Source organism: Echeneis naucrates, chromosome 24 (assembly GCF_900963305.1).
Source record: "Echeneis naucrates chromosome 24, fEcheNa1.1, whole genome shotgun sequence".
Classification (NCBI taxonomy): Eukaryota; Metazoa; Chordata; class Actinopteri; order Carangiformes; family Echeneidae; genus Echeneis; species Echeneis naucrates.
In genome coordinates, this window is record NC_042534.1 from 12369928 (window position 1) to 12387933 (window position 18006).

The window sequence follows — 18006 nt, forward strand, 5'->3', positions numbered from 1 at the left end:
GTTTAAAGTCAACATAAGCAAGTGCACAGCAGACTCAGGTAGGACAACAATAAACATCCCTGTTCAGTGATAAGTTGTTTTTTAGTTGTTTTCAACCATTCATGTAATCAATACTGTGATTTAGGTTGCATCCTGACGCTTTAAACGTGTGAATGGATCTGTAATTATGTAACAAGGAGGGATTTACCAGGTTCACCCCAACATTTCCTGTTTCATTTAATTCTAATAGAGCGAAACAGGTGAAGAGCTGAGTCAGCCTGTCCAAGCTGAAACCTAAAGCATCTGCAGATGTCCTGTGCTGGACAGTGTTCAGCGGCCTGAAGTAGTGTAAGAACAGGTCCGAGTGTCCAAGACAGCTACTGATGGCCCAGAGGATCCCTCCACCAGTGTGGTGGAAAAAAAAAAGCCTTGTTTTTCTGTTGTTTGGTTAATTTCACAGTCCTGGATATAAGTGATTGGGGTTGTTTACACCCGATGATGCCACTGTTCGCTCAGTGCTGCTGAATAAATACAGGTTGTCATTCCTTTAATCATTAGTCAGTGTGTCATTTCCTGCTGTAATGAAACAACAGGATCTCACACACCTATAATAAACAGTGAGATATATGTTCATGAATTTCTGATAAACACATTTTCCTCACAACTATGAATAACTGACATTTTCAGATATTTTTTTTTTTTTTTATCTCTTTTTAATAATATTTGACCTCTCTTTTAATGTCTTGAGAAGTGTGTGAGTGTTCTGAAATCCCATTCTTGTATTGAAGGGTTGAAGATTTTATGTATTTATAATATCTGCTGACCTGCAGGTTGCCTTGGGGTGTGCCGTCTGTCTTTGGGCAGATGAGACAACAGTGTTTTATGACTGAGCCTCTGCTCATTGTTGATGCAGCAGCACCACCGGCTGTCTAAACCAACAAACTACCAGCTGAAGTCAACTTAACAGCAAAATCAGACAGGGAAGGCCATGCTACAGAAGCAACCAGAGGACAATGACAAAAAACATTAACAAAAAAACTTATTTTTCTTTAATAGAAACAAGGCAAATATATTATTATAGCACCACGTATGGAATGATGTGTTGCACAGAGTTCATAGTGGCTCAGAATTTTGGATCCCCAGAGTTGAGATTAGGATGCTTTAGACACTACCTGTAACTTGTAACGCATGATGTAGTACAACTTAACGACTAAGTAAGTTATTTGCATTATTCCATTTAATTATTTAGAAATGTTTTCATTCCTTTTAAATGTATATGAAAACAGATTTTCATTGTAATTACCTCACAGACCACCAGGAGGCTTCAGTCTACCAGTTGAAACCACTTGATTCATTATAAAAAAAGTTAGACAGGTAGATAATACTTGGAATGTATGTTCCTAGCAGAATATATACAGTATCCTGTGTCCATAGTTAAGTTTCTCTAAAAGCAGGATTCTTAGAATCAGTCATCACTGAGAAACAGGCAAAAGATTTTACTCTAAGTAATTTCTTTCCAGCTTTGCTTTGATCAAGTATTCAGCATTTTCCTCTTCATCGTGAGAACTAATATCTGTACATTGTACATTTCAATTGGTTTATGTATTATTTCTTGAGACTAACTGGCATTTACTGTTACACCACAAAAGGTTGTCAACTTCTCTTCCCATCTTGCTAAAACAAGTATCCTTCTTGTCCCTTCTTGTCTAGTTCCAATCAGTCACGCCATCCATGTTGTCTTTCTATCAGTGAAATAACTATTACTGTAAATATGCTTACTATATGTACATGGGATAGCACATCAGGAAGGATAATACTGTGAGCTTTATTATCCGAAACCTATGGAGAGGTTTTCTCCTTGTCCTCATGTTTCTTTATTGTGCACATTCAAAGCAGCTTCTATGATGAGTGGATGAGCATCCATTGACATGCGGAAAAGAATTTAACATAAAAGGAAATGAAATCAAGCCAAGATGAAACAAAATTAATATTTTTCCAGTGACACAGTTTAACATTGGTTAAGTAATACATATTTAAATGTTGAGCATGTAAAAACAAAATTATTGATTTTTTTTATTTCTTTATTTTTTTGATGAGTCATTGTCACAAATATAATATTTGTGACTGGTGTTTCACTTTAGGAGTGATGAATATTCACTGGTTTACATGTCCATCATAGTCCTTTACTTACTGATATCTTTTAATATTCTGCTGTGTTTATCAGTAAAATAATGCAAAAAATAGAATTATTCCCTCATGTTTGTGCGCCTCCGCCACTCAAACTTGAGATTGCATTCATGTTTATCCAGAATAATATAAGTCTTGGGTACGGTGCCAAAGCATTTTGTGACATCATCTTGACTTTGACCTTTGACCACCAAAATGCAAATGAGTGATAATATGATGATAATTCAGAATGAATGTGCTGATAACACCAGAGGAAACAGGAGAAACTTAATGTCTGCCAGCTCAACAGCAGCAGTTTGTGTCTGCAGGTCAAAGTTCATTACCAAAGGTCAGAAGGTCATCATGGAGCCAGTTGCTCTTCGTAGACAGCTTGACGGCGAGACTCTCCCAACATGACTGACAGCAGAGATAGTTGGTTGACATTTTATGGCTCTACAGCAAATGACAGGATATAATAACAGCAGTAAGACTGAGTGTATGAGTGTATTTGGTCAAGACACTCATTATCCAAATGTAGTGTCAGCTGACAGCTGGAAAGCAGAAATGATATCCATCCTGCAGAACAATTCATCATGTATAGATCCCTGAGCCAGAGCTGTCCATTAAATAACCACGCTCTGCCCTCTCTCCTTACACTGAGGGGTTGAAGCAGCAACATTACTCGTATGAAACCTGAACATTCACTTTAAGCTCTCTGGGCGTCATTCTGCTTAAACAGTGAACGGTGTCTGAACTCTTCAGCGCACGTGAGCCCGAGGGGATGTTTGAACAGCTAGGCCACGCGCCACCTGATCCGTCTGCTGATGCAGCCAGACACCGGGAAACGATCGCTCGGGTTACGTCACCACGTTTCAGTTGAACGAGTGCACGCTTTCGTAGAAATGTTTATGTCTTCGGACAGGAGCCAGTTTGGCGTGCTTTGCCCACAGATGGGCTTGATTACACACAGTAATGAGACCTCTCATTACTGTGTGTTCACTCTTCCGTTGCCATCTTGTGTCACACGCTGTCATCTTCTTTACCGGTAAATGTCTTCCCTTAGTAAAGTCATCGGTAGCAGACATAAACAACCTCCACGCTGCGGCGTTGCACTTGGTAACACTCGGTAACATTCCCAGTCTCAGCTAACACGACTGAAATTGACTTCTTTTCACGTAATTATCTTGCGAGTGTTTTGCACTTTCCGATTTGGATATAATAGAAAATGTATCTAGTAATTAAAATACTTGTGCGTACACCTCTGTTCCGTTAAGATCCGTTACAGCATAACGGTTGGGGATAATAGATACATAATATTTGTTGTTTGTTGCACACAAATCTAGAAATCGTCTGTTTCTCTGACAGGTTGTCCGTGCGAAATTCTAAAATGTCTAACCTTCCGGTTTGTGGACAGTTATTTGCGTTAAACACGTGCCCACAGCTCATAATGGAGGATTTTCCGAAGCTCATTTAATGCAGCATATTTGACAGACTAGAAATCCGGAGTAGGGCGGAATGAACCAGCTCCGTCAAGCTGCCAGCGGAAAGCCCAACATTACACGAAGCACGGAAAACGACTTCAAAATAAAAAGCCAAGTAGGCCAAGCTAATCCTTCATGTGATTTATACCCCCTTAGCCACAATCCCCAATTTATATATAGCTACTTGTTTCATCAAGAGACAAATTATCAACAACCCTTATTTTATAATATGTGTAATAAGAGAATACACACTCCAGTGTCTACAGTGACCTTCGAGTCAAAGCAACTAAGCCATTTTATCAGTAAAATACTTTCAGCAGTAATTTTTTTTCTGGAGTGTCATCAAGGTCATCACGGACTCATCTTTTTGAATTCATATTAAGTAATGTAAATTGACAAATTATTTTAACATCAAAATTTTCTGCCTCCTCATAATTTACACAATACTTTTTCTTGAATTAATTGCCAGATCACTTAGTAACGTGTCGTCAATTAGTGTTTTATTTTGGCAATAAATACCGGAAGTTGCACTTTCGAAATAGCGGACATCTTGATGCTGTACAGTGAAATACTTCGGTTTACAGATACAGGCTTTGTTTAGGCTCGTCTGTTCCCGCTGGGTCAGATAACCTGTCCGACGAGAACACACCAGTATATTTATTCGCTGTTAATTACCGGCTGTTATTTCTCTCTTTTTTTGCGGGTCGAGCTCATTTCAGTCGTCCTTCTGAACAGTGATGACTATGCGGGTCGGATTTGCGGTAGTTCAGCCCGGCTCCTCAGCCGGGTAGACCCATGATCTCACTGCGAGCCCTCCGCTGACCAGAGTGGACACTCAGCTGCCAAAAGTAAGAAGCCATTTCTCTGCTTATCTCATCTTCTCTCCTCATCTGCTCATTTCAAAGTCATTTCCCGGAGCGTTTATTTAAAGCTGTTGGTTTTTCAGCTCGTTTCTGCCGCCGGTCTCTATCTGTTTCTGCATCAATCATGGAGACCGCTCAGGTGACTCTGGCAGTCAGAGGTGAAACCTCTCCAGGTATGCTTTACTGAAACATGACCTTTGACCTCCGTGGCTTTATTCATAGATGCCTATTTGAAAAGGAGTCCTGCAAGAGACCCTTCTGTCATATCAACAACACAAAACGATGTTTGAGTTGTAATATTATCACATTTTTCACACGGTTTTAGTGTTATTGGGCTGGAACAAGTAGATTTATAGGCCATGTCAGCATTTCCTTGTTTTAAGAAGGCATCTTGAGCATATACATAGTTCAGATTACTGTAGATGGCAGTACAAATGTCAGGAGTCATTTTATTTTTACTTTTGGTTGTGGCTGTTACCTCGGATAACCGGTCAGACTGAACTTTTCTAGGTGAGGTGATCGCTGTTGTTGGTAGCTGTGAAGCTTTGGGGTCTTGGAGCCATCAAAAAGCTGTGACCTTACACCCTACTGGTAATGATGGGTAGGTGAAACTATATGATTTTGAAATATGATAGTATACTGGTCTCTGTGGCAGATAGTCCCCGTCTGCTTCTCTTACAGTTTTGCACTGTCTGTGTTGATAGAAATACATGGACCGTAACACTCACTGTTCCCAGAGCAGTTGTTTCCCACTACCGCTACTTCAAAGGCTTCTTTCTAGAGTCAAAGGTGAGCAGAATCTTCTGTCTGTATAGCTTTATAATTTATTTGCTCCATTAGCAAAGATATTCTTTCAGAAAACATAGCTATTATTATTGACCTCAATTCCCATGTAAATTCAAAGTGCAAGTCGAAGTATTGTTGGATGTTTGTATTGTGATTGTGTTGGTTTTTCTTGTCTGTCCATTGATGCCTCTCCTTTTATAGCTCATCAGCAGGAGGGGGAGAAGAGATCATCTTGGTTTAATTTTTGTTCCAATGACTTTGAAAGTGTGTGCTAAAGGGTTTGCCAAAGTTAAAGCCTGGGTCCCTTAAAATATTTGATTATTGCTTTCCCTGCATCTGTGCTTATGCCCTTTAAAATAGCCTGGTTAGTGGCTATCAGTGGCTTTGCACAAGCCACTGATATCCTGTACAGAAAGAGACTGGGATGAGTTAGACATTTCCCTGGTATTTGCTGACATATCTAGCTCATCCTCTCTCCTACTGCTGTGTTTATTTCTATTTTCCTGCAAGGCTGGAGCTCACATTGTTCACAGGTTCAGAGCACCAGACTTCCTCCTGGGTTGTTGTTGTGTTGTTTGGGAGATTTATTTGCTTAGGCTCTAAGTTTCTATGAAGTGAAACTTGTTGGTGGTGTACAGTAGCTACTGTCAGGTTAAAGAAGTTAGTCTTTTCAGTACTTGTGAATCATTTGTGTGGTCTTTACCTTATTAGAAATCTTAACCAATCTTAAACTTTTTTTAACTCACACACCATGGTTTGTTTGTTTTGTTTTTTTTCTTCATAATATTATACTGAAGCAGTGTTGGTCACTTTTTCCACGGCAGAATATTGTATTCTAACTCAATAATGAAGTAAATGGCAAAAGTTAAAAAGAGTATAAGTTTACTACATTTATTTATGGTTTAATCAATCACAGCAGCTTAATGTTCAACTGTAGAAAATGTTTCAAGAGCTTTATTAACTAACAAATTCGCTTTTCAGATTTCTACCCACGGTGGCTGACTGCCCTAGCTGGGGATTGGTGAATATACCAGCTGTAATTCCTTTCTCGCACTCTGGTCCAGAGACAGCTTTGAAACCAGACTCGAAAGTAGTTACATGTATCTGATTTGAAAATCCTAACACTGTACCAAACATTGGAATTGCAGAGTGCAGGTGGTCCCTGTCAAGTCATAGTCAATGTGTGGGAGACCCATCACCACCCCCGCATGATGAGCCCCACAGGTATAGAACAACAAGAAAATGGTGCACATTGTTGGGTTTGGTAAACTGTGTCATACTCAACACCCCCATAGACCTCCCATTCCCTGCCAGAGCACTATGCACAAAATCTGGCGATTAACAGTGATCTAAGGTCAGCTTTTGCTTGTCCAATTGAAGAGGAAGGTTTTTACATCAGGGTTAGTTGATCGGACTGCATTTGTTGTTTTGGGATAAAAAGTAAACACTCTCCTAATTAGTATCCTCTAGAAGGGATAGCGTTTGTGGTAATGTATGTCTGGTTTGGAAAAGATCAGGGACAACATTTGCTGGAATAATCTATAGCCATAGAGGAAACACAGCGCTGCAGCACAGTAGATATCATGGCCTGATATAATAGAGCTCTCCAGTTAAAACCCCATTGTGCTGGCCAGAATGCAAACAAAGCTCATTCAAAATGAGCTTGTCAGGAAGAATAGTTGCAGCCACAGTTACACCCTGCTTGATGTCCTTTTTTAACCTCCTCCCAACTTATCCCTGTTACTTGTTCTTGCTTTCTTTGAAAAGATCTCATTAATACCCATTACCAGCTAGAATTAGAATAAATGTAAGGTTTTTGATGTAACTCCTGAAGTGTTTTTTGCTTTCATCATTCTCCTAATTTAACCGAAACGACATGGTCACACTTACAACTGTAGTTGAACATTTTTTTGAAACTAATGTAGTTTATTGCTGAGTGGACTCTTGACTGTGAGGCAAATCAAATCCAGAGCAAACCAGTGGATGCTTGGATTTGATTCTTATTTCAAGGATTCCAATATATGAAAACAATGGGACTGCACGGATTTGATCTGTTCTCAATTTTTTTGTCCTGGTTTAATTCCTTGATCCTGTTTTAATATTTTCTCCTTTATTGCAGCACCACACCAGATGATTGATGACGGGCAGTTTGGAATTCACAGTAAGTTGGACTCGAAGAAGAACAAACTCATCAGTTACACCCAAATTAAAAACACAACTGTAACTAGGAAATGTCTGCTTTATTTACCTTGTGTGGCTGTATGCTGTGCAAGAGCTATGTGAGGCACTGCAGCACTGAATGGCTTACTGATGTGCTTAATCCTTCAGGATAACTGATATCCCTTTAGATTACATTGTCATCACTTCCTCTGTTTTGTACAGCAGACATTTTGAGGTTCATTACAACAGAAAAACAGTTGTCTCTTCCATGCTTTTGTTGCAGCCAGCAGTTCTTCGGTTGGCATTCATAAACATTGTCTTCAAATACAAAGGTGTCCTGTCTATGTCTTTCCTTTTTCTATAGATGGAGTCAATTGTGTTGACTCTGGGTGGCTCACATGCCAGACAGAGATTCGTCTGCGTTTGCACTATTCTAAGACCTCTCCGGTGTCCATCACGAAGAAGAAATTCAAGAAGTCTCGCTTTAGGTCTGGACCACACCAAGTTCGATTTCAATACCAACCTGAAAAAGTTTGGAAAAATCATTAAAGCACTACTTTTACCCTATCTGCCTGTTACCTAAAAGTGAAATAGGTCCATCCTTTAGCCATAATACTAAGAGGAGCTCAAAGTACAACATAATTTAACCTTTTCTTTGAATGTTCTTTCATAAATAATTTGTGACAAAAATATGCTTATTTTCCCTTCATATTATTCACCTGTCCAGGATCAAGCTGACCTTGGAGGGCTATGAGGAGGAGGAAGATGAAGAGGATGATGCGATCAGTCCTTCAACTTGGCATAAGATTACTACAACCCTGGAGATCAGTATGATCAGTGCCAATGGCTACAAGTCCCGTCACTCGCAGCCTGAGTGTGGGTATGCTCTGGAGCCCTCCAAGTGGACAGAGTACAGTATCCACACCATGGACCCAGACAACCTAGAGCTCACCTTTGAGTTCTTTGAGGTAATAAATGGTGGCCTCTAATACTCCAGTAAAACCAATAGTTTAAAATAATAACTTTGTAGTCTTGAGTTATAAAAGTGAAACGCAAAAAAACAAATTAGACATCACAATTAGATGTGTGCAGTTACATTTGATCTGAATTGTAAAAATCTGATTATTCTCCTGTTTGCAGGAGGATCTGAGTGAGCATGTGGTCCAGGGGGATGCCCATCCAGGACATGTGGGCACAGCTTGTCTCCTCTCCTCCAGTTTCCTGGAGAGTGGCAAAGACAACGGCATGGTAACGCTTCCCATAATGGGTCGAAATTCCAGACAGACCATCGGGAAAGTAAGAGGTAAGATTTTGTACAAAGGAATTTCACACCAACTGATAATCATTTGCAAAGGAGAGTGGGAAAAGTGTATTTAATTTCCTCTTCTGTTGTGCAGAGAAGCACTTGTTTACAAATTGTTGACAGAAAAACCATCTGAACTAACGTGTTCTTCTGTTCCAGTGGATTACTTGGTGATTCGGCCCATCCAAGGGCTGCAGTGTGACATGAGCTCCTCATTCACCAAATACTGGAAGAAAAGAAGCACTCTGGATGTGGGCCACAGAGGAGCGGGCAGCACACATGCAGCCAAGTGAGTCATTAGAAGTTTGAATTGGATAGCATGCCAATGTTGGAACATGTCTTGACAACTGCTCCCCTTCAACAAAATTGTTTCATAATTTGTATTTTACAGACACCACAGAATCAGGGAGAACACAGTAGCCTCATTCAAAAGTGCTGCCAAGCATGTGAGTTACACAAATAATTAGTTAATGAGAAAATATTTATCTTAATTATAACTCTAAACTATACATGAATTTCTTATATGTAGGGTGCAGCCTATGTGGAGTTTGATGTTCACCTCTCCAAGGATGCTGTTCCTATTGTTTACCATGATCTGACATGTTGCATATCCACCAAGAAGGTACATGGTGATGGACATATCTGACTTTTTATGTTGTTCTTTGTTCTAAAAGTTTATACTTCTGTTGGTATTTTCACTTTCCATTATCTCCTATCAATTGATCACCATGCTTAGTGGTAATTAGGAACAAATTGATGTCATTGCTTAAAAGAGTTCATCTAAGTCTTTTTCATACTTTCGACAGAAAAATGACAAGACATCACTTGAGCTCATTGAAGTGCCAGTCAAAGACTTGACATTTGATCAGCTGCAGCTCCTTAAGGTAAAAAAAACAAAACAAAACAAAATGGAATTCATCTTTGCATACAAGTTTCGGAAACATGCATCTTTCAGATGGATAAATTACAAAATGAATAGCCAACAAATCTCCCTTATGCTAAGAACAATAACTAGTGAAACAGATTCACTTCTTTCAAGACTTTTCCACCATTTGGAAAGTATTTACTTACACACACAACTGAACATGCTTTGTTTGTTTTTGTTTTTTGTTTTTTTCACAGCTGGCCCATGTCACTGCAATGACAGGAAATGATAACAAAGGTAGTGTCTTGTTGTTGGTTTTTTCCTTTTTTTTTCTTTTTAAAGACCCGCATACTATTGTCTTGCATCACTGCAAAGTGGCTGCAGATATAGAAAGAGGCCAAGAGTTAATGTGTGCCAAGTTCACGTGCACTCATGTCTTCTGTTTGTTTTTCAGACCTGTTGGACGATGATGAAGAAATTGATGAGCATCAGCCATTCCCCTCGCTCTCACAGGTAAATTACATTGACATTGTCCACCAGTGACTCTCACTGTCAAATACGTGTTGAATAACAACATTAACATTTTATACCTTTTTACAGATCTTTCAGGCTATTCCCGAGGATGTCGGTTTCAACATTGAACTCAAGTGGATCTGCCAGATGAAGGTGATTAAAAATCCATTGTGACAATTTCTTTGACTGAAACATTTTCTTTTCATAATAAACTGATATGATTTAATACTCTGTACTGACAGGATGGATCATGGGATGGCAACTTATCATCCTACTTCAACATGAATAACTACCTTGACATTGTCCTGTCCTGTGTTCTGCAAAAAGGCGGCAAAAGGCGCATTGTCTTCTCCTGCTTTGACCCGGATATCTGCACCATGTAAATGCAACCAACAACCGATATAATCGGACACTAGAAATAACATTCTATTCAGAAACATAATAATTTTGCCTTACTCGGCAAAGTTTTTGATTTTTGGGTAGTTTATTGTCAATAAATTTTAATTTAACGAATTGTATGTTAATGTTGTTTAGCATGTCAAGCATTTCTGTCTCAACTGTTGCTTCAAAATAATGTTTAGATTGGCACATCTGAAAGTATAACTCATCTCTGAATGTGAAAATACCAGAAAGAGTCTTGCTCTTTACAGATTTACAGCTTTGAAGAAAAGCCAAGCTAGCCAGGGAACAGATGCAATATCTCCAGGTTTTAGTTATAAATAGGATCTGTCTCACAGAGATTATGATCGTGACATCTTTTTTTCTTGGTTCTTCCAGGGTTCGTCACAAGCAGAACAAGTATCCCATTCTCTTCCTGACTCAGGGAATTTCAGACAAGTATCCTGAACTAATGGACGTCCGATGCCAGACCACACAAATCGCCATAAGTTTCGCCCAGAGTGAGAATATTCTGGTGAGCATTTGTGGTTAAATTTGGCAAAAACTGTGACATGAGCCATGTCAGTGCAATTATTTTTGCATTTCATTTTCACCTAAAATGATTTCTGCAGTACCACAGTACTTAATTCTGGCACATTGTGACAATTTTTACTTTTGTCTAACTGGACTTCCTTCGCCACTCCTTCAGGGGATCAGTGCTCATACTGAGGAGCTGCTCAAGAACCTTTCCCACATTGGGGATGCCCAGTCTAAAGGCCTAGTGGTGTTCAGCTGGGGAGATGATAACAATGACCATGAGACCAGGAGGAAGCTGAGAGAGCAGGGAATCGACGGGCTCATCTATGATAGGTAGGTTCAAATGTTTTGTATTTCATGACTTCAATATTTCTTGAGTAGAAATGAAACACACAGACTCAAGTGCAACCAACACTGTATTTGTTGTGTAATGTTTTGGTGTGTTTTGTTTTTTTTTTTTTTCACCTGCTGACATTTTTGCTATGACCTTCTGGTATTGAGTTTACAGCTACAATTGTCAGATGTTACCTAACATCCTGAACTATACACACTGCTGTTGTCTGCGCTCAGCCTGAAGCCTCAACTGAGTTAGTGAGCAGCACATGAGGCTTCATCATTTTGAGTACTGCTGTCACAGCACTTAACGTGTCTTTCTAGTATATGATTACAAGGAAATTTTTCATCAGCTCAGTTAATCAGTTTTTCAGAATTCAAAGTTACATTATCAAGGGCTTAATCTCTAGTCTCCTGCCATAGTTACTGATTAAAATATTTTGATTATTCATTGGACATTTTGTGTGTGACATGTGCCACTGCTGTTACATAAAGATTGGATCTATGCCAGTTGTTCTTTCAAATCTTACTCAGGCTGCCCAGTCAGCAGAGCCTGTTTGCTCAGCTGTTTCAGTTCTCTGTTTTACCTCACCATGACCTCTAGTCTACATTAATGTTTGGACATTGACCTGGACTTTAAAGACCTCTGAAGAAAGGAGACTATAGATTGTGACCTCTGTGTTGCAACCTACTGTTCCATGAAATTCCAGATGTATGTAACGTCTCAAATCAAAACATTTGACATCTCCAGGTTGTCGTTATAACTGTTCCTCTTTTTTTACAGAATTTGTGAATGCTTGGTGCCATATTTTGTCCCAAGTTCTCCTGATTCCCGTAATGTCTCTCTGGTTCCTGTCTGCGTTTTGTTAATTTACTCACTCTTAAACCCCTGGCTGGTTTTGATTCCCCCTTTCAAATACTGCCTGAAAGTCCCTATCTTCTTGATTTAAATGGAGCAGGAACAACAAATTGTTCCTTGAGAATGATGCAAGACGGTTGACTTCTTATACAGTGATGTGCAAAAGTCTTAGGCACTAAAAGTAACACTAGGGTGCTTCTAAAAATAATGCTAAGACTATGTTTTATTTGTATGAAACATCACACAAACTCTTGTGAATGGAATTAAATAACCTAATTAGTATTTCTTTTTACTGCCTATTCCCCTTGTGAACAGTTTTTCAAGGTACTTGGCCAATGGTTGTCTCAGACCGAGTCCATGATATGAAGACCAGAGGTGATTGGGGGCCATATGATGGATGGCTCCTCGTTTCTCTTAGTCACTTCTTTATGACTGTAGTTGGATATTAGTGTTGTGTCTCATGAAGCTGAAAAAGTATGGGACCAGACAGATGGTCTTGTACATTGGAGAAGAATTCAATATCAAAAGTGCCTAAAACTTTTCACAGCACTATGCCACTTAAATAGTCCAGGACTTGATGTTTCCGTGATAATGTTGATTTTGACTTTGTGAATTTTCTTAAGACTTGCCTTATACTAAACATAGTTAATTGTCAACTGCCATGTTTATCATTTCTGAACCCTCCTTAGCTTATGCTTGGTATGACACTCGGTAATATTATTTATTTTAATTTTTGAAGCAAAAGTCTCAAGAGTGAATGGCTTGTTTAGTGCATGTCAGTTTTTCATGATCAGCTTTGAGCCAACCATAAATATGTATTTGCTTTTTTTTTTTTTTTTTTTTTTTTTAATAACATTGATCTGGAATATCTGCATTGAAGCCTCACCAGCAGAGCCACCCCTTAGTAATTTTGTCGTATATCACAGCAGAGTATATATATTTTTTTTTTATATTTCCTATTTGCACCCATTCAGTTTGTGGATGATCTGCTTGTATGGCCATTTGATTTTGTCAAAGGGATGACTGCGCTCGATGCTGTCAGTAGGTTTGAAAATGCTCTGCCTTCATTTAGCAAAGCTTTTAGTGGGAATTTGTTAGACACTATCAATATGTGTTGCATGACAAAAGTCTTAAATGTTGCACATTGGATTTCTGGATTCACAAAGCTTACTTTTTCAAACCATTAACACAAATCAAAATATACGCTTAATGCTTAATTCTTTCTTTCTTAGTGAATTAGTGTAGTCAGTTCGTCAACAGACTGCGCCTTGATTTGGTTGGTAGAGGTGTACAGCTGTTGGGTGCTAATTCAAGTTTTTCCTGCTTAACCTGTAGGACTGGGTATGCTTTGAATATGTCCAGAAAGGTTAACTCCTGTTACTAAAATGGACTGGCATCAAAGGTTTGAATCTAGACAGTAACGTACTGTAAAGGTGACTGTGGCTCATTCCCTATACTTATCTGATGTCTTTTGGCACAAGGACTCTTTTGCAGACCTGAACAGCTGTGATACATGTGCTGTTCTTCCATGTGAATTAGTCATCCATTTGGGGAAGGAAAGATTCTTTTGTTTTTCATGTTTTTCTTGTGAATGGTGACCATTCACTGTAGTTTAGAATTTATTCTGCTTTGTTGCTAGTTGTATGGTTGAGCCAGCCAAAGAAATCGGATAAGCCAGCACTCTCCCCAAAGTCATTGTGTTAGCTATCTTACTTGGCAAGTAATGCCTGGGTGTTGCCTCAAAAAGACGCAGATAAATAGTGAGCTGTTCTCTTTACTCTTCAAAAACAATTCGAAGGCTCCTCCCCACAAAAATGGCAGCCAGTGCAATCATCCCTGCAGCAAAAAAAGAATGCAGCAGTTTTTATTAAAATGGATGCATGAAAAAAAGAAAATGTTTCTGTATAATCACAATATCCTTTATTAGTTAGTTGGAAGTAAAACTAGATGTGTCTGTGCTAACTGCATCTTGCTAGTTTATTTTATACTTGTCTCACATTGTATAGAATAAAAAAAAATATATATAATAATAATAATTAAATGACCCCATTAAACTTATAGTATAAAATTGTAGTATTATGAACTTAGCGCTAACAATATAGCTTGTTTGACAGGACTATTTAGTAGGATTTTCATTTAGCACAAGTTTTTAAGTGAATCATATGATAATCATGATGTAGTCCTTTAAATTCCAGTTTATTATCCCTGTTCCAAATTATGATATTTAAATGACAATCAACTCCCAGTTAATTGTAATTTAATAAGACTTAAGATTGAAATATGAAGCGCTTTGTCTGAACAGTGGAACAGTCAAATATGATTATGTATGATGATTATACATGTGCTATATTGCAGTTTTCAGTCGATAGTGGAAACTATTCTTACAAAATATTGTTGTTGTGCTCTGTATATATTTCAGCTCTGTCATCAAGCCTTACCACTCATTTACGTGAATTCAGTTTTTAAAACTATTACTAGCAAAATGTTTTTGGTTCACAGAAACTTTATCAGTGCTTTGGTTTTTTTGAATGATGGACAGCATTCAAAGAAACTCATGAGGGACCACTGCATACTAACTACTAACCATTAATTTCACTGATGGCTATCTCCTCTGTTTCCTTTAGCATTTGTGAGGAAAACGGAGAACAGCCAAATATCTTCCAAGTAGAGGGGAAACACTCCCTGCAAGAGGTCATAACAGAGGAGACCTTAAAGAGCTCCAACTGTTCCTGCTATTCCATCCCCTGCTCCATGGCTCCCTGCATTGCCTCCAAGGCCCGTGCTGGCAGTGCAGAGTCAGACTCTGGACTCAGCTCCTCATGAATACACCTTAACTACCTTTCAACAGACCTCAATGTTCACACACCCTTAGAAGCACCATGGGATATTTGGTTAGAGGTAACAGGTGTTGGCACTGTGTATATAAATCAAAATATAGAATTTGACCAAGAGTTATGTTTTCTTCACAGCTTCACATATGAGAGTACAGCAACACTGGCTTCTTTCACGCTGTTTCCTGGAAACCTCATGCATCTTTCCTGATGAATTTGTTAGATTTTTGTCAAGACAGCCATACACATGATTTTCATTGACCAGTTTAGGGATCAGAATAATTTCAACAGAGATCTTCATAATAGTCAAATTCAATCAGTAGTAATTCAGCCAATAGGATTCATCTTTTCTTGTGGAAGTGCTAAATGTTTATGCATACATTTTACAGGTAAAATATCAGCAAATTGTCTGTAAAAAAGTTTGACAATTTGTTGTTTCTTTTGTCTTTGCTGTTAGGTTTTTTTTTTCTGTGCATGTAGCCATTACTTTGTGTTATTTTCATTATTTAAGATAGCATTTAGTAGTACCTACTGATAGCTATTTCAGGTATAGGAAATAATTTGGGAGTGTATCTGACACATCCGTTGCTGGGTTAGGTTTATATACACACTCAGTAGAATGCCATTAATAAATGCTCAGCTCTCAGTGGATGGATTACAGCACTTAGAAGAACCATACATGACTAATTAGATTCCTCTTAGATAGATTCTTGAAAGAATTTGGTTTTTACTTTGAAGTCTTTCAAACTATTGCACATTGACCTTAAGGGATTTTTATGCATGCATACAAGATGTACTGTATCCTTTGTTCTCTGTATATGCTTGGTTTGATGAAAAGCAGAGGAATGTTTTATTTAGTGCAGTGCAGGTGTACAACAGCCTTAAGGGGGAGAATGGTGTGTGACTTTTCCTTTCAAAATCACCACTACCTCCCTCATCATATATTAGAACTGACTGGAGTTTGGATGTCTGTACAGAATGAACAAATATTTCTACACTTCCTATAAATCCTATTTCACTTCACAACAGAGTGCTTATTATTGCATGGCAAATACTTGTTTTGATACATTTTTCACTTGGGTGTAAAAGTTAGTGTTATTATGGTGTAAATTGTCATTTTGAAGAGCAAAACATCCATTTATGGTATACTGTCTGTAAATCTGTCTTATAGCACAGTCTAACAACTACAAACCCAAGATGGGGTTACGCATGGTCTGTTTGTATGTTTATGAATGAATTACCAGCAAGAATAAGAGAATCTAGTGTTAAATATTAACTGCCATTTCAGGACAATGTAAAAGATAATGTAAATAAATTCAATATCTATATTTGTTAATTTCCTCTCTGACTTTTTCACATCAACTAAGTTTATCAATTCCTTCACGATTGTCAGTACCTCACAAAGCGCATGTGGCCTCATGGCCGCAACAGCTCAGGAACACCCTGAGGAAAACTCTTTACATTTTGTGCAAGAGTTCATTTAAACTCATAGAAGAATGGTGGGATCAGGAACCACTTTTTTGTTCCTAACTATAAACAGATCGAAACTGCAATCAGACTAGTTGGTCAGTAAAGAAACACAAGGTGGTAAGTCTGGTTTTGCTTCTGTTTTATTTTTTATTCCACACAGCCAACACCCACATAACACTCCTGTCACTATACAGAGGTCAATGATTGCTCAGATAATATAGGCACCTTCAGTAAGATGTGGCAGAACTAATGGCCTGATGTGAGGGGATGGTCGGTTTTAATCAGAGTGAACTGTTAAGGAATGATGAAACAGTGTGCTGTAAGGTTATAAATCTTTTATCACTCATTGGAGTTTAAATTACAAGGAGGAGCTCTGATGTCGAAGCTCATTTTGATACCACCTATTTTCAGTTAACGTGATAGAAAGGAAATGTAATTAAGAGCAATTTCTTGATTACAATTACAAAAAGTAAAAGTAAGGGTACTTTCAGACTTTAATATTTATTACTTATACACCAACATGTACAATGTCAAGAAAAACAACGTTGTAGTGTGCATTAATAGATAAATATGATCAGCATAGTTTTTTTCCTCATTTCACTCATGCTTGCTTGCATCAAAATTTGCGCAGCATGTGATGTGAAAACATCAGGGCATGAGGTTTGTGGTTGAAGGACTGCATGGGCATAACATTACATGTGATTACTTTTTCACACCTTAAGCCCTGGTGAGGAGGCCCAACATCTCAAATGGCAACAACCACAGGCTGGTAAATGTGGCAGGTGCCAGGTTTGTCCCACCCAGAAGGATTCAAAGACAACGATGGTCTGTAATGCAAGAAATATGTCTGTAAGGAAGCCTGGTGGCGTAACGGTTAGACTGTTGCCTCACTATTGTGGATTTGGTTCCCGGGCCTGTGACCTTTCTGTGTGGAGTTTGCATGTTCTCCATGTGCCTATGTGGGTTTGCTCCAGGAACTCTGGAACACAGTCCAAACTCTGCCGCTGTCATTCCCAAACCCAGATTAGAAAAGAAAGGCGGGAGCAAGACTTTATGGGTACTGACCACAAATATGTTACCAAAAAAGTAGACATAAGTAAATGATGGGTCATGAGGTCACCAAAACCAATAAAGTTCATCATTTTGTGGTCATTAATGGGGTCAGTAAGATTCAGATGAAAACATTTCAATTCTTTCTACTTTGTAATTTTGGCCTGATGGTGGAACTACGGGATATTTGCTAATAGGTTTCCTTATCAGAGTTTTTTTATGTAGTCAATAAATAAACAAAGTGCCCGAAACAAAAACTTGGCCAATCATATAATTGAAATCAGTTTTTAGAGGTAGATATCACCGCTGTTTGATTGACCCCCTAGGAACAAATGTGTTGTTATATTTGAGGATAATAGCAATGTTGCAATGTTGACTCAGCGAAAAAAATGAAAATAAAGTAAATAAATAAATCTCTCCTGTGAAGGTTTT

The 18006-nt window shown here is 38.4% G+C and overlaps 1 protein-coding gene across 3 annotated transcripts; it reads left to right on the forward strand.

Annotated features, from left to right (window-relative positions):
* Positions 1 to 4154: 4154 nt before the first annotated feature.
* On the forward strand, positions 4155 to 16384 carry gpcpd1 (glycerophosphocholine phosphodiesterase 1). Of its 3 annotated transcripts, none has more exons than XM_029496546.1 (20): positions 4155 to 4474; positions 4573 to 4662; positions 5000 to 5090; positions 5194 to 5278; positions 6424 to 6499; positions 7395 to 7436; positions 7800 to 7923; positions 8163 to 8403; positions 8576 to 8738; positions 8898 to 9027; positions 9130 to 9184; positions 9268 to 9360; positions 9545 to 9622; positions 9861 to 9903; positions 10058 to 10116; positions 10204 to 10269; positions 10359 to 10495; positions 10894 to 11029; positions 11204 to 11364; positions 14848 to 16384. In XM_029496546.1, the coding sequence occupies exons 2-20, from the start codon at positions 4614 to 4616 to the stop codon at positions 15044 to 15046; spliced, it is 2028 nt and encodes a 675-aa protein (XP_029352406.1). In that variant the 5' UTR covers positions 4155 to 4474; positions 4573 to 4613; the 3' UTR covers positions 15047 to 16384. The 3 variants fall into 3 exon arrangements, with proteins under 3 accessions (XP_029352406.1, XP_029352405.1, XP_029352404.1); XM_029496545.1 differs by having other exon boundaries at positions 4156 to 4474; positions 4558 to 4662; positions 9861 to 9900; XM_029496544.1 differs by having other exon boundaries at positions 4156 to 4474; positions 9861 to 9900.
* The last annotated feature ends 1622 nt before the right edge of the window (positions 16385 to 18006 follow it).